General features: G+C 36.9%; 3 protein-coding genes across 6 annotated transcripts in view; 1 reads left to right on the forward strand and 2 right to left on the reverse strand.

Moving 5' to 3' along the window:
- The window catches only part of nkd2b (NKD inhibitor of WNT signaling pathway 2b), a 30,223-nt gene extending 28,625 nt beyond the window's left edge, over nt 1-1,598 (reverse strand). For 2 of the 3 annotated variants that reach the window (XM_055228046.1, XM_033981090.2), the window contains exons 1-3: nt 1,327-1,592; nt 1,198-1,224; nt 1,013-1,104 (exon numbers count right to left, since the gene is read on the reverse strand). In XM_055228046.1, coding sequence (XP_055084021.1) covers nt 1,013-1,104; nt 1,198-1,224; nt 1,327-1,351 — 144 coding nt within the window. In that variant the 5' untranslated portion in view covers nt 1,352-1,592. Of the gene's footprint in view, nt 1-1,012; nt 1,105-1,197; nt 1,225-1,326 lie in introns of all 3 variants that reach the window. The other variant, XM_055228045.1, reaches the window with a different exon arrangement.
- A 3,866-nt stretch (nt 1,599-5,464) lies between these two features.
- Nucleotides 5,465-9,006, reverse strand: trip13 (thyroid hormone receptor interactor 13). 2 transcript variants are annotated; one of them, XM_055227823.1, is made up of 14 exons: nt 8,892-9,006; nt 8,659-8,730; nt 8,421-8,580; nt 8,201-8,327; nt 7,693-7,748; nt 7,522-7,612; nt 7,362-7,434; nt 7,218-7,281; nt 7,063-7,149; nt 6,870-6,976; nt 6,633-6,786; nt 6,018-6,130; nt 5,845-5,914; nt 5,465-5,764 (listed from the first exon to the last, which is right to left on the reverse strand). In XM_055227823.1, exons 2-14 carry the CDS (start codon nt 8,715-8,717, stop codon nt 5,669-5,671), a joined length of 1,257 nt encoding a protein of 418 aa, XP_055083798.1. In that variant the 5' UTR covers nt 8,718-8,730; nt 8,892-9,006; the 3' UTR covers nt 5,465-5,668. The 2 variants fall into 2 exon arrangements, with proteins under 2 accessions (XP_055083798.1, XP_033836844.1); XM_033980953.2 differs by lacking the exon at nt 8,892-9,006 and having other exon boundaries at nt 5,475-5,764; nt 8,659-8,752.
- A 48-nt stretch (nt 9,007-9,054) lies between these two features.
- brd9 (bromodomain containing 9) lies at nt 9,055-14,790 on the forward strand. The gene is made up of 17 exons (XM_033980952.2): nt 9,055-9,187; nt 9,496-9,716; nt 10,081-10,194; nt 10,266-10,399; nt 11,013-11,066; nt 11,151-11,295; nt 11,365-11,475; nt 11,895-12,073; nt 12,434-12,566; nt 12,642-12,717; nt 12,789-12,884; nt 13,003-13,135; nt 13,227-13,338; nt 13,418-13,474; nt 13,564-13,669; nt 14,090-14,260; nt 14,549-14,790. The coding sequence occupies exons 1-17, from the start codon at nt 9,139-9,141 to the stop codon at nt 14,644-14,646; spliced, it is 1,989 nt and encodes a 662-aa protein (XP_033836843.1). The 5' UTR covers nt 9,055-9,138; the 3' UTR covers nt 14,647-14,790.
- Nucleotides 14,791-15,226: the final 436 nt, after the last annotated feature.

Here is a 15,226-nt window from a genome sequence, read left to right on the forward strand (position 1 = left end):
GAGATACACAAAGATACATTTACGTATGTATTTTTTTTTCCAAAAGGAATAGTAAAAAATTATAGATTCTCATCAAAAGAGCTTTCTAATCCGCACAAACCTATTACTTGCAGCTTAAACGCAACGTCATGCAACAAAATAAAAAGTGGTTAATCAAATACTTTTCCAGCTTTCGCTCTGCTAAAATCATCGACTGCATCATAAATTAAAGAAACAGCTTTGACAGCTAGAGGGTGGGATCGTTGCTCTAATAAGTGCCAGTCATTTCAGTGGTTTTGCTTCAGGGGAATGTGTGGGAATGGGGAGTCCAATTCATTTGAAGATCTTTTAAACTGTGAGTGGGCGGTTTACAGCCCTGATATTATCCATAACTCTTCCACTATTACAACCACCCACCTTACAAATTGTCAGCACCTCTGTGTGAACCCCTCAGATGAACTGTTGTATTCTTCAAATTACTCTAATTGCAGTGATGTAATGTTATGCCAGAGCACGCTTCCTACAGTTAAGAGCAGCTTTATAAAGGGGAGCAATACGGCAGTCCTGAAACACCAACTTGGCAACCACAAGTACAAAGAGTGCGATAAACGCAGTGCAATGTAAAATACAACAAATGTGTATTCCCTTAAATAGACAAAACCAATATGGGATACTACAGCTATATAAACATATTTAGATACTTATATTTATTTAGACCTCAAAAAAGGTTTCACACAACTTGGGACACCTTCAAGTCAATGTACTCTCAGCTTTCAGCATGAGCTCCATCCTAATGACTTTGAAGTGCATGCCATCTCATTACTGAATACAAATGCCCTAACACACATCTTAATAATGCTGCTGCTGCTGCTGCTACTACTACTACTACTCAAGTTCAAAGACTGTGTAAGGTATTACGCATAGCCACATCATTTGTTACACACATTTAAAAAAAAAAAAAGATATAGTATAGCCTATTACCAATTCATTGACCCCTATTATTCGCGTATTGATAGTACCGACAGCATCATACCTGCATGGTCTTCAACTTGTGATCCGATGCGCTGTAGCGCTCACACTCCTCCATCCCTCTCCTCAGGAAGGCGTTCACCACAAAACTATCACCTAAATACAATATAAATATAGCACAGTTTAGCTCAAGTTGATTGACAGAATTGTATCATATGAAGATATGTGTTGTGTGTGTAATTTCCTCACCTTCGGGGTTTTCTCTGCGCTTACACGCTTCAGACCCAACCATTACGCACGAGGAAGATGCAACGAGATGTTATTATTCGATAAATCAAGTGCATTTGACAGAAGATTGTAGAAGGCATGAAATCTTACCATGTTTCGACTGAAGTTTGCCCATTCTGATGGGCTTTCTTATATCGATTAAGGTTACTCCAAATCCAACAGGGGAAAAGCACTCGCTCACTGGGAACGGTCACATTGTGAAGAAAACTCCAACTTCATCCAATGGCCAGGATATATGCGGCTCTGTCATTGAAAACACGATCCACTGCGACTAAAGGTGGGGTGATGGTCGAATAGATGGATAAAAAGAAGAGAGCGCGTGCTGTATCCGTCTGATTTCACCGTCTCTCTCCAGCCCCTCTGAACATGAAGCTCTTTGAACACAGCACGTTCCGCGGTGCCGCTGACAAGTGCGCCAGCGCGTGCGTAAAACATCCGGTTATCAGATTTTTAGAGAATAAAAGCCGCCGAGTCAAAATAATGTATGTGTATGTCATTTTAGATTATATATAACAATACAGTGTGACAATGTAATAAATGTAGTACAACAAGGTGGTAGTGTTTATAATTTGTATTCTGTCTAATGTCCACTATAGGATGGTCTACTATTGGATGACTGTTGTAAGATAATTTTGTAATATAGTGGATTAAGATATGTGACATGTATTTAAAGCATTAAAAGCCAAAAATAGCAAATGTTATCAGGCAAAAATCATAAAAGATCTGATAACATGCCATTATTGTACCACAGACTACTACTACTACTACTTCCACCTTCACTGAAATAACCAGCAACTTGACGGACTGAAGACTCCTCATGTGTTGCTGGTTTCATATAAAGAGCGCCATCTGTAGGGGGGAAATAATCTAAATTTTAAACTAAAAGTTGTAAGAACAATAAGTCCTACAGTAAATATACAGTAAACGCTTAATAACTAAACCATAGCTGGGACTATTACACTACACCTGCAAAATCCTACGTGCAATTGCAGAGTTACTGAAAGAACAATAAAAGTGTTTTACAATAAACATGTGTTATCTTTGTGCACTTTAAAGACTTCCATTATACAAAACATGTTTATGAAATGAATTAGGTGTTTGTATTATGTGGGACAGCTCAGTGCATGGTGGAATGATATAAATATAGAATGACAATATTAAAACCACAACTGTTTTCAGATCCAAAGTATGTGTTATGTTAATGCTTTTATATGTGGTCTGTATTTATCAACTCACCATTCACTTTTTCCATGATAAAAGCAATAATTTGGTACAAGACATCAGCGCAGATTCAGGTTAGGTTTATGTATTCTGTTCACTGTCCTGTCTGAATAAATAAACAGAAACATGACAACAAACATTTTCCATCTTGAATCCACCTGTAACAAATATTTGTCCACTTTCAGGGCTGTGTGCAGTGGATGCTGAAGATAAATGAATGTTTATACAGGAAAGCTGGCATGCCCCACATAAGCCCACCAGACACCATCATCTTTCAGCAGGTTTTGCAGTTTGTTTTCTTTGGCACGGCATTAAAGCTTTGACTTTCCAACACACGCCAGCAAGTACTGAATATTCATTTAGCCAAGCAATCAAATGTGTGAAAATATGTACTTCGCTCGAAGATTATGTCTGTGTTAAAATGATATAGAGTAGTGTAGTGTCAAATGTTTTCTTTTAAGGTTTAGTGTATTAAATGCCAGTAGTCAGAAACTTATTGTGAAAGACTGATATCACTCATCAATCTCTTTATATAAAAGGACCACCAAAGATGTCAATGTATAATGACTGTAACACGATTGACTGTGAGGTGATAATCTAATGGGTGCTACTTAAAAGCTGTGTTCACACATGTTGGCTTTTCGTCTTTCTTAGAAACATTACATCAACATTACTTTCCGAGAGACTGATCCTAATCATAAAAATGTGACTACTACTTGCGTAACCCCCCAGCCTAACCCCTAGTCTTAACCTATTCATCCCATATATGACTTTTAAATGCTGAACAAATTTTTAAATCAACCTGTGTGAGGTAGGTCCCCGTAATGTCAGTTTGTATACCAATTTTAGTCACCACATCAAATGTAGGACTACACCTGGGCTAGAATAAGACCAAACCACGTCTAAACTGGATTAAACCAGACTCCAGCCCAACTGAGCTCAAATTGTAAGCATTCTCAATCTATACATTTCTTTAATGATACTGGCTTGATGTTGCTGTAAAAACAAACCACACTGATTTCCATCATCAGAAAAGTGGCCAAGACAAATTATACACTTAAAAATGTAAGATAATCATAGTGATTACAGCTCACAATATAATCAGAAAACGTCTAAAATAATTGTGATAAATTAACTTTCATTTAAAAAGTAATAACTTAATTTTTGGTTCTAAAATGAACACCCTTCATGGATTAATTCACTTGTGGTTTTAACAATTACAATTTCCTTTTCCTTAACCTGAAAACCGTTTAAATCCAAATAATGACTGAATTACTTTCTCTTGACATAGTGGAAGCACAAATGTAAGAAGTCAGAGAGAAAACATTTCATTTCTGAGATGAAACAACAAAAGCGCTGCAGTTCTCTTTTAGGGGCAATGTTCAGAGGGATAAAAGAGTTGGTTTATCATCAAAGGCTCCCACAACAGTGAAAAATGGATAAGTTCGGGAAATGTGACGGTTTTATGACGACTCATTAGTTATTTCTGCAAGATTTAAAGCATTGTACTTGCCAAATAAATGATTGTGATAAAACGAGACTACATACTAAAAAGAAAATCAAATTGGCAACATAAATACATCTACCATTAAGTCTGTCATTTTTATTTAGTTGGAAAGTCAAGCAGTTTCCATAGGTTTAGTCTTAAAATGCCTATATATATACTCTGTGTGTGTGTGAGTGTGATGGGGTTGTGTGGTACCCCCTTCTTATGTGAATCACTACTGGCACAAGCACTAATATTCCACAGCTCTGAGCCATGTACCTGAACAACGGTCGACAGGAAAAACATCATTTGTTTTGTTTGGAGTTCGTCGGACATTTTGAAGTAGTTTGAATCTGTGATAAAACTTTGTAACAATAAGTCTTTTGAGATTTCCTCACTCTTTGACTTGATTGCCTCTCAACAGCTGCCTGCTTTTGGATCAGCTACAGTCAAGAATGAATAAAAAAGCTTTCAGACAGGCCAATTATGGGGTTATTTAAAATGTCTGTCCTTTTGAGGCACTTGGGATTAGAGAAATGAAGGGCTTCCGTGTGATTCATCGAACATAATTGACTTTAAAAAAATGTTGCATCTACAGCAAACAATTAGGCGCAAAGATTATATGGCTTCAAAAATATACTTTTCACAAATGGCAACAAGGGGGAAATCCAGTCTGACTACATCAAACTTCAATGCAAAGAAATTTATATTGTGCTTTTAAATCTTCCTTTTGTACTTGTTTCCTAAGGTTCCATCTAACTCTAGCCTAAAAGTTTATATTGATTTAGTGGGTATGAAACATAATGAAAAAATAAACTCGCTTTCTCTTAGAGCAGCCGATAGTATGCACCTTTGAAGTGCAGTGAAAAAGCTGTTGGCCAACAACAAACAAAGGCCTCATTCATTGTCAGGTTCCCGCAGCTGACATGCAAAGCACCAGAGCATTCATTCACAGAATTCAAAACATGCTTGTATGAACAATGGTGCCTCTCATCTGTCCATATAAACTATGGTATGTCTGATGCTCTATGGAAAAATATTAAGCCATATCCCAACTGTTTGGCTTTAGGGTAAATTAGTGAATCAAATGCACACGTCACATATAGGCTAATAAATAGTACTGCTATAAGCTCTTACCACTTGGCAAAAATAATCATCTGTAAAAGTGCATTACAAGGCCGATTGTTCTTATATCTGTAACTATAAGAACAATCGCCCTTATAATAGGATTTCTTTTCTTTTGGTGACAGCAAGAGTCTAACCTTTCAACGTCTTGTATGTCATAAAATATACAAGGAAACTAACAGGTATGTACACACCCTCTGGTGGTGGGTGTATGAAACTACCAGTAATCTTCTAGAGTAGCAATAAAAATTTCACCGTTGTTTATTACAACTTTACATGAAAAATATGAATAATAACAGTAGAAAAAATAAGCAAAAATACACTTGACAACATTCAACAAAAAGTGGTTTCTTAAAGAACTGGATTTCCTTATTTATACAAAGAAAAGAACAGAAATGCCCAACACAAACAAATGAAAGAATAAAAGTTATAACTACATTTTATATAAAAGTAAACCGTTTACACAAGCTGAATTCATAACAAGTATATAAAGCAACACTAAAGGTGAATGCTAATGAAATTTAAAATATTTTTCCTAAAATGTGTTAAATACTGTATGTGTAGACCATGAGGAAAAATACCAGGTTGGCTTTAATGTCTTCAGACTCCATTGACTAGGTTACTTTTCTCCTCCTTCTGTTTGTCCACAGCCCTGTCCATTGCATCCAGGAACCTGTCCAGATTTACAGTTGGTGTCTGCAACAAAATAAAAAGTAGTAATTAAAAACTAAACATGCCACTCCTTTGTATTTTTGCAAACAAGAGATCGTGCTTACCTTGACAAACATTGCATGGGCTAAAAATGGTAGCTTTCGAAGAGCTCTTCCACTCAAACCTCTACTTTTTCTATTTTGGCAAAAGAAAGTTACACATGACCCTGAGGTGTTTTGATTTTGTGCAGACAGAAAGTTTAACTGAAAGCTGTTACAAGATTTATGGTCATACTCACAGTGCAATGCTCCTGAGCTTCAGACTGTGTTCAGAGACCTCACTCTTTGCAAAGCCCATTGTTTCTAGTTCAAACATGGTGAACAGCTGCTGCCGAGGGTAGATGATCTGGCACTGCACAAAGTCATAAACGCACAATACTTTTATTACCAATATACAACTAACAGCAACTGGAAACTATAAAATAAGGGCCCCAAAAGGTTTCACTTCCAACTTTCAGTTAAACACTTAAGCCCAATACAGAACACATTTTGTACTTGTTAGTTAGCATTACTCAAAAATATATCCTAGGAAGGTGCAAGCCTTATTTGGGGGTTATAGAAACAATACTGTACAAAATGTACTGTTAAGATCAGAGAACTGTTTAAGCATAAACAGCCCATTTAATATTAATAAAATAGTATATTATAGTATAATAAAATAGTATAGTATATTTTAACATAGTAGTTAAATTTGTTTTTATGCTTTTTTGAGACCTTATGCATCTTGCATATTTATAACACTATTTATTCTACTCCTGTTGCAAAACCCATGATGGGACAAATAAAGGTTTAAAAAAATTCATAATATCCCTGTTGTAAAGATGTTTTTTTTTTTTTCTCCAAGCACTACTGACCTTCATGAGCTCTTCCAGACAGGAAAGAAAAATGTTGTAGATGCCTTTCTCCGAAGGAGGTCCAATGTACTGCTTAATGTCAGCTCTGTCCACAAATGCCAAATCTATCTTTTCCGTCACATTGGAGGTAGTCAAGATAACAACATTGGAGTGACTAAAGAAATATAGCAGAATATGAAGTGAGTATTACAGTTATATCATAAAATAATAGACTAAATACAAGCAGTGTTTTCTGACCGTTTGATCTGGTCCAGCTGAGTGAGGACAGAGTTTACCACTCGGATGGCATCAGATGGCTCTGTTCCGGCTTGAGATGCATTTCTTGCAGCCGTTAAACTTTCTACCTGCACAATATTAATGAATGTACAATATTAGTTGCATAAGATATTTCTTTAACACATTTATCTGATCACCTTTATTCTTATTGTACCTCATCGATCAAAACAAACACAAGCGCTTCTTTGTCATCAATTAGCTGCTGGATCTTTTGAAACATTTTTGTGACCAGTTTGCCACTCTGTAACCAAAATACACAGTTGTAACAATTATAACTATAATTTACTTATGAAATAAAAATGTGTGTACCTCTGAAAACCACTTTGAGAACAAACTGTGACTGTTTATCTCTACAAATTGTCCGTAAGAATACCTGGAGGGGCAGGAGGGGGGAGGAAAATGAGACCAGCAGGTGCAATATAATTACTGTGGTTTTAATAAATTAAATCTGACCGATTTGAAAGTCTGATTGACAGCTTTTGTGCCAGAGCTTTACACAGTGAGGTCTTCCCAGTGCCCGGGGGCCCTACACATGAGCATGAACAATAGTTACAATAAATATTACTATGAGCAAAACCTCAATCACTTCAGTCATGTTTTGTCAGTAATTTACCATGAAGCAACACAACCCGATTCCAGGAGATCAGGTTACTGTCAACATTTTTGTCTGAGAAGAAGATTGCTGTTGTGACATAATCCAAAAGCTAAGAAGCACAAATATATCAAGTTTAGATTAGAGAAACTACAGCTATATTTGATTTAATTATAATTTTAAAGCAATTACCTGGGTTTTGACTCCACTTTCATAAACCAGACTCTCCCAGATTCCATGGAATTCAGCTTTTATAAAAACAAAAAAAATAAATAAACACTAAACTTATGATTTGAAAAGACATTGTACATGCCCACTCATGGCATTTATAACAAATTATTATATCAAATTACTGCTGCAGCCATGTTCGGTCAAAATGTAACCCTCTGGTGTTTTCAAATAATACTTAATACTAATCAGTAGCTAGACTAAATGCATACTGTGACAGATACCAATGCATTCTCAAATATTAAAGCAACTCAAAAAGTTGTATTTTAAAATGCAGAATTCACAGCAATTTTTAATGTAACATTATGGTGATGTTCTTATTGTCAGTACCACCAAAATGCATGGTCTCTCTTTTAAGCATAGATTAATTAAACTCTGTTTTCTATACAGGGGGAGCAAGATGTTTTTCCAGTAACCGGTAATATTCAGAAAGGAATTTACAGATAATTATTGGACAGAAAGTTAGTGTTACCTGCTGGCAGCAACCAATGATTGGCTGCATAGAGTTCCTCATCATCTTCTAAATTGAGAGTGCTTGGACCATCTTCATTCAGTGTGAAAATGTGCACAGAGATCGCACAGTTCTTTAGATCCAGGGGCTTAGAGTGACAGAAAACGTGAACTGTAAATATGATGACAGGGAAAAATAAGGATTAATATCCTTATCCTAAATCTGAAGAGGCGTAGTCTACCTGGGTAATCATGTCTTCAAGATCAACTATAGCCACAGACTGTACATTTCTACAGAGGAACTCTTCATCAAACTCCGTCCAGCTGTAATTTCCAAATATCAAACTGTGGCGATTCAGCAGAGATAGGACATGACTCTTCACGTCTGACAGTTTGGCAGTGCTGAAATATAAAAAAATAAATATACGGAAAAATTAGCAAAAAGCACATTCAATTGCTATCGTTTTATAGAACTTATACCTTTGAGATTTGACGAGGACTTCAACATTAATATTTTGACACTGCGCCTCCATCTCCATTATGATTTTTCCACTGACAAAACGTAAATAAAGGAAATAATGAAGTTATACAGTTTAAGAAGTGTTTTGCTAGACTATTTAGCGGTTTAGCTGTGTGACAAGCTAGCGTTACTAGCACAAGTTTGGATAATCATGAATGAAAAGCGACGTATCATTCAAAAAGCCACTCCTTACCATTTATGTTACGCGTGTTCTCAGTGACAGTAAAATCAATCATAAGCAGAATAAAGAAGACTAAAAAACAGCTGTGAGACTTCCGAAAAAGTTAAATTCACCGCGCACATTTGCCCTACCGGAAGTACATTTGTTTTGTAGAATTCACTTCCGGAATGCTTGCGCCTCTCGCTTTGCTTTTTGCTGGAGCTGAGCATCAGTGCCACTGTTTTGACCCAAATAACCACAAAGAATATTATTTATCAGAATGGGAAAGAAGCATAAGAAGCATAAACCGGAGTGGAGAACTGTTGATGGTAAATGCATGCGCAATGATTAACAATGAACCGCTTTTGTTCCAGACTGCTAAGTGCTAAAGTCTTAGCTGTAATGCCCCTCATTTCTCAAAGTCCATCAGTGTTATGTTGCATGTAGTAGCATGTTAAATGTGATTTATTATTATTATTATTATTTTTTTTTGTACAAACCTTTAATAATTGCCGTGTAACAGAAAAACATTCATATACTCTCGATTAAAAGCCCCAAGCTGATTATTGACAATTAGAAAAGACTAAATCTCATTCTTGACCAAATTTGATCAAAAATGTATTTTGTTTGACTACAGATTATGAAGACAAGGCCCTTGAGAAGCCGCTCAAACTAGTGCTCAAAGTCGGAGGGAGTGAAGTGACTGAACTCTCTGGATCTGGCCATGACTCGAGTTATTATGACGACCGATCTGATCACGAGCGAGAACGACACAAGGATAAAAAGAAAAAGAAGAAGAAAAAGTCAGAAAAGGACAAAGACAAGTATGTGGATGATGAAGAAAGAAGACGTCGAAAGGTCAGTATACAAATGTTTACCAGTGAGTAGAGATGGACAATAAAAATGGATGATACTGCAATGGTCGTTTTGGAGATGTGTAAAATAAACATATTGAGTATGTAGTTTACGATAAAACAGGTTCAAAAAAGCTGATTTAAAAAAAATACACAGCAGTGTTATCTTTCAAACAAGGTAAAAGGAGATATTGTTTGCTCTTTTCTTTTTGTTAATTTTACAGTGCATTGACATTTTGTATGATATTTCAACCTCAATTTAAATACTGACGGGCACTTTTTAGCAGATTTCTGGTGGATAGCAATAGCATCATTGTCTGAATGTCATCATTGAGATAATAATAATTGTTTAATACTTGTTTATACAGGAGGAAAAAAGGAAGAAGAGAGAACGAGAGCAAAATGAAACAGAGGCTGCTGCTGCCAGTGGTGTCGTGCCAGCTGAACAATTTGCACCAAAAACGATAAGTATTTCATTAGAGGTAAGCTGGCCTGCAATGCCCCCTTTGTGTTTTGGTCAACAATAGTTTGACTTTGTTTTATCTTTTTAAAGCCAGAGGAGAAGAAAAAGAAAAAAGAAAGATATGACATTGAGCATGACATAGAGGAGTTTCATCCCAATATTAAAGTGGATGTGGAACAGCAAGGGGACCGGCCAGTCAGAGCATGCAGGACACAACAAGGCAAGTTAACAAATACACTGCCTCGTCAAAAAAAAGTTGCCTGGATTTAACTAAGCAAATAGGTTGGGGTTGCTGTAGTTGGTCAGGTCTAGGTTTAGCAACAGTATGTCTTTAAAGAATGAGGTCAGCTGACTATCTGAATGTACTGAATGACCAGGTTATTCCATCAGTGGATTTTTTCTTCCCTGATGGCACGGGCATATTCCAAGAGGACAGTGTCAGCGAGCTCAAATTGTGAAAGAGTGGTTCAGGGAGCATGAGACATCATTTTCACACATGGATTGGCCACCACAGAGTTCGTAACCCCATTGAGAATCTTTGGGATGTGCTGGAGAAGGCTTTGCACAGTGGTCAGACTCTACCATCATCAATGAAAAATCTTGGTGAAAAATTAATGCAACACTGGATGGAAATAGATCTCGTGACACTGCAGAAGCTTATTGAAACAATCCCACAGCGAATGCATGCCGTAATCAAAGCTAAAGGCGGTCCAATGAAATATTAGAATGGGTGACCTTTTTTTTTTTTGGTGGCGACCTTTTTTTGGCCAGGCAGTGTATAAAAATATTATTCATAGTTAAATTGCTTGGCTTACCTTGTGGTTTGAAAGCAGAGAGCGAATCAACTCCAAGGCAACAGCTGCTGGAACACTTTCTACGACAGCTACAAAGGTGAGATTCACAGTCATATTATTTAAATGTTATTTCCCACTATTTTATTTGCCTGTTGTAGAATAATGTTCTTTTTCTTTGTAGGAAAGACCCCCATGGGTTTTTTGCCTTTCCAGTAACGGATGCCATTGCTCCGGGTTATTCCATGATCATCAAGCATCCTATGGATTTCAGCACCATGAAAGACAAAATTCGAAACAATGAGTACAACACTGTAACAGAGTTCAAGGTGAGAAATGAAAGCAAGTGGCTCTGGGATTAAACTATGACACTGTTAAAACCATTTTTTGTCCTCCAGGCTGACTTTAAACTCATGTGTGACAATGCTATGGTGTACAATCGACCAGAGACTGTTTACTACAAAGCTGCCAAAAAGTTACTTCACACAGGATTCAAGATGATGAGCAAAGTAAGTTCTCATATACGTAAAGGTAGACTATGTAACTCCAGGTCCAGCATGTGTTTGTCTCCATGAAGATTTGATTGCTTTGTTCATGTTATGGCATTAAATTGATCCTAACCCTATCCTGTATTTATTGCACTTACAGTTTATTACAGTTTTTCATCTGTATCCTTAAACATTTGTCAGTGATCTCTCCATCCAACTTGTAGCTTGACCTGGAGGCATTACCTGCTTGTCTCCATGGAGATATATAAACTTAATGCCATACTGTGGAACAATCCAGGCAAAGCAATTACAACTCCACGGAGACAAGCAGAGAAGTTACACTTTTGTATTTCTTCCCATGTATTTGAGCAAAATATGCTATCTGCTAAACTTGACTGTTAAAGAGTCATTACCATGATTATTACCATCATTGTTTGCAGGATCGGTTATTGGTTCTGAAGCGCAGCATGTCCTTTATGCAAGACATGGACTTCAGCCAACAGGCAGCCATTCTAGGGGATGAGGACCTCACCGAAGATTTACCTCCTCCAGAGATCATGCCTATAGCAGTGGACTCAGCAAAGAAGTCAAGGAAGCAACCAGCTAAAGAAGTGATTAGGTAAAACTGCAAAAAGACAGACAGAAAAGTTCCTTAACACTGGACACATACTGAGAAGAGATAATGCGAACGAACATGATTTAGGACCATCATTTTATTGTAAATAAAATAAAATAAAAATACATAAATCGAAATTATGGTTCAAAAGCAACATAGTACTTTAACTAAAGAAGCTGCTGTTTTCGCCTGTACTCTACCAAATTTCCTGTCCATTCACACCCTTTTCTATTGTTATAATTTCGCAGATCTCCTGTAAATTCTTTCCAAAGAAAATGTCCACTATGCAACCCTAATCAGGGAGTACATGTTTATATGGTAGTTGCTTGCTTTCATAGGAGTGCCCTTTATTTCTGTTCTCAGTTACTTGTTTGAGCCAGAGGGAAATGCCTGCAGTCTGACTGATAGCACAGCAGAAGAGCACGTTCTGGCTCTGGTAGAACATGCAGCAGATGAAGCCCGAGATCGTATCAACAGATACATGCCCAACTCTAAGGTGATGAACTAGTATTATTGCTAACTCAAGTTGAGATTTATTTATATAAAATTCATATTTGTTGTGTGATTTCAGATTGGTTATTTACAAAAAGATACAGAAGGATCTCTACTCTACACTGTTGTTAATCAAGCTGATCCAGATGCCACAGGTAATGTTTTAATGACTAATTTGTGTTTTTTAAATAATTTTGTGAAAGTTTTTAACACATTTTATTTGCAGAAGATGAGGTCCACAAAATAGACCTTAGTTCACTGTCTCACAAGCTTCTCCCAGGTTTAACGACACTGGGATTCAAAGATGATAGAAGGCATAAAGGTGAGATCAGTTTAAATCTAGTTTTGTAATACGTGATATTTTGATACTAAAATGGGGAAAAAATGGATAATGTATTTTTGATAATGCATAGGTATTTGATAATGGATCCTTTTTGCAGTTACATTTTTGAGCAGTGCCTACAATGTCCAGAGTCTGCAGAAGAACTCTGTATTTCCAGACTTGTCTCCTGATGAGGTGGATATGCTCTACTCTGCCTACGGTGATGATACTGGGGTACAATGCGCACTAAGGTATGATATTTCTATTTCAATTTTTTTGTTAATTTCTTCAAATACATAATATAATATATCCAATGCTTACCTTTTTATTTCCTTTGCACAGTATACAGGAGTTTGTTAAGGGTTGTGGCAGTGTCACAAAGCGTTTAGTGGATGGACTTCTTGACAAAATGACGGCAGGAGATCACACAAAGGCTGTGAATCAGATCAGACTGGTGCCCTATTTAACCTTTTTTTTTAGTGAGGATGTTGTCTGTGTAATGATATAGACCTAACATGAACGCTTCATTTCAGAAAAGGAATATGACACTTAAACCTGATGAAACAAAAGGCAGCATTTGTGATATTCAGGCAAGTATATTTTAACTAAATCTTTTTGAACAGTTATGGACAATTGTAATGCAAATGTGATGCAAATAAAATTGTTTGCTCTTTGTTAGATGTCAGATGGCACAGGTTTGGGAGACAGCAGTTCGGTGCTTGATTTTATGTCAATGAAGAACTATCCTGACATGTCACTGGACATTTCTATGTTAAATTCACTGGGTAAGGGTCAAGAGATGGTTGAGATGATCTGAATTATCTTTTAAACCGTTTATATGCATACCAAAAGGCTGATTTCTGGAGTTATAAGATATTGAAATGCCATGTAAACAGTTAGATCTGTTGTGAGTAATTTGATTTCTTTCTGATTGTTCACACCTGTGCAGATTTTTGACTAGAAAAATGATTCAAAAAAGAGTTATTTTAAAGTTAATTATAATTTGTCTTCTAAAAACAACAGTCACTCTAAAAACCACAATTTACCTGGCACATGTTACTAGGTATTTTTGACATACAGGTTTCTTTCGTGCATGTAAACACACAACAAAAATGTAATCCCACCAATCTAATTAATGGGCAGTCGTATTATTCTAGTTATTGGATTTTTACTGGCTATGTAAATGTACCTGCCGTGTGCTGTAGGTAAGACGTTAAAGAAGGAACCAAGTAATGAGGACAGCCAGCAGCACTTTGATGATGCTGACAAACTCCTGCAGGAGTTTCAGGAAGCTCAGGTGGACCGAGTGGGATCCAGACCCTCTTCAAACCTGTCCTCTCTCTCCAATGTGTCAGAACGAGACCAGCACCATGTTGGTAAGTGGATCAAGCATAACTGCCTAACTAGCAGGGCAGGTTTAGTCGTTCTAAAAAGACACTTTTCACACCCACACTTCCTTTTGGTCAACTTTCAGAAGTTGCTAATGACTTTAATTAGCAATCAATAAAGATACTAAGTTCACATGAATTGTGACTAAATCAAAATTGTGATGTAGCTCCAAGAAAATGGTGTTATTTGTTTTTGGGAATACCACATTTCTTTGTTCATACTGTGTAAACTGTCCTCCTATCACTAAATTGGTTTGATGTTTTCCGTATCTACAGGGAGTCCCTCACACCTGGGCGTTGGTGATCAGTCTGAGTTGGTTCATGACCCTTATGAGTTCCTGCAGTCTCCAGAGCCTGAGGGTTCAGGCAGCTGACCATACAGAATTGTGGTGTTACCTCCATGTTAACGGCATTACACCTCTGATTATGGACTGTTAAACTATATGACCAATTAACTAAACATGTTTAGTAGTGAATTTGTATGTAAAACAAGACTTTGAATAAAAAACTTTTTACATAACTGTGTGCCTTGATAAATACCATTCATATATAAATGTATAACAAACCACTATTAACAATAACTCCACTGAAAATATTTTACTAACTTACTGACCTTTTACTACAAATGAATAGTGGGAGTCTTGTAAAAGCAGAACAGAAGTATCACATTGAATTTGGAGTTCCTTGTCTGATGTGAGAACAAAGTACTCACTGTTGAGAGAGGGCATGTATTCAGGGACTACAAAAGCATCAATACAAGACGCAGTAGTCGCTCTATAGGCCACAGTCTATGGTAGTAACCCATCTGTAAAACCCTCACACTGCGCATGCGCTGAGAGTTACCATAGCGCTTCTCGAGTTTGAGGTGATTTGATCAAGTTGTCTGACCCGTCTCTCACAGACTTCTGACGCTGGACACTGGAGAAGCAGTTTTTACACTTTCTGTGCACGGAT

This window comes from Periophthalmus magnuspinnatus, chromosome 16 (genome assembly GCF_009829125.3).
Source record: "Periophthalmus magnuspinnatus isolate fPerMag1 chromosome 16, fPerMag1.2.pri, whole genome shotgun sequence".
Taxonomy (NCBI): Eukaryota; Metazoa; Chordata; class Actinopteri; order Gobiiformes; family Gobiidae; genus Periophthalmus; species Periophthalmus magnuspinnatus.

Coding starts and splice junctions, on each gene's coding strand:
- trip13 (XM_055227823.1), bottom strand. CDS start 8,717: ATGGAGATGGAGGCGCAGTGTCAAAATATTAATGTTGAAGTCCTCGTC. Junction 6,787..6,869: donor CAGCTGGACCAGATCAAACG/GTCAGAAAACAC, acceptor ATATTTCTTTAG/TCACTCCAATGTTGTTATCT. Junction 5,915..6,017: donor AAGCTCAGGAGCATTGCACT/GTGAGTATGACC, acceptor TTGCCAAAATAG/AAAAAGTAGAGGTTTGAGTG.
- brd9 (XM_033980952.2), top strand. CDS start 9,139: ATGGGAAAGAAGCATAAGAAGCATAAACCGGAGTGGAGAACTGTTGAT. Junction 10,195..10,265: donor CGATAAGTATTTCATTAGAG/GTAAGCTGGCCT, acceptor ATCTTTTTAAAG/CCAGAGGAGAAGAAAAAGAA. Junction 13,670..14,089: donor TTCTATGTTAAATTCACTGG/GTAAGGGTCAAG, acceptor CGTGTGCTGTAG/GTAAGACGTTAAAGAAGGAA.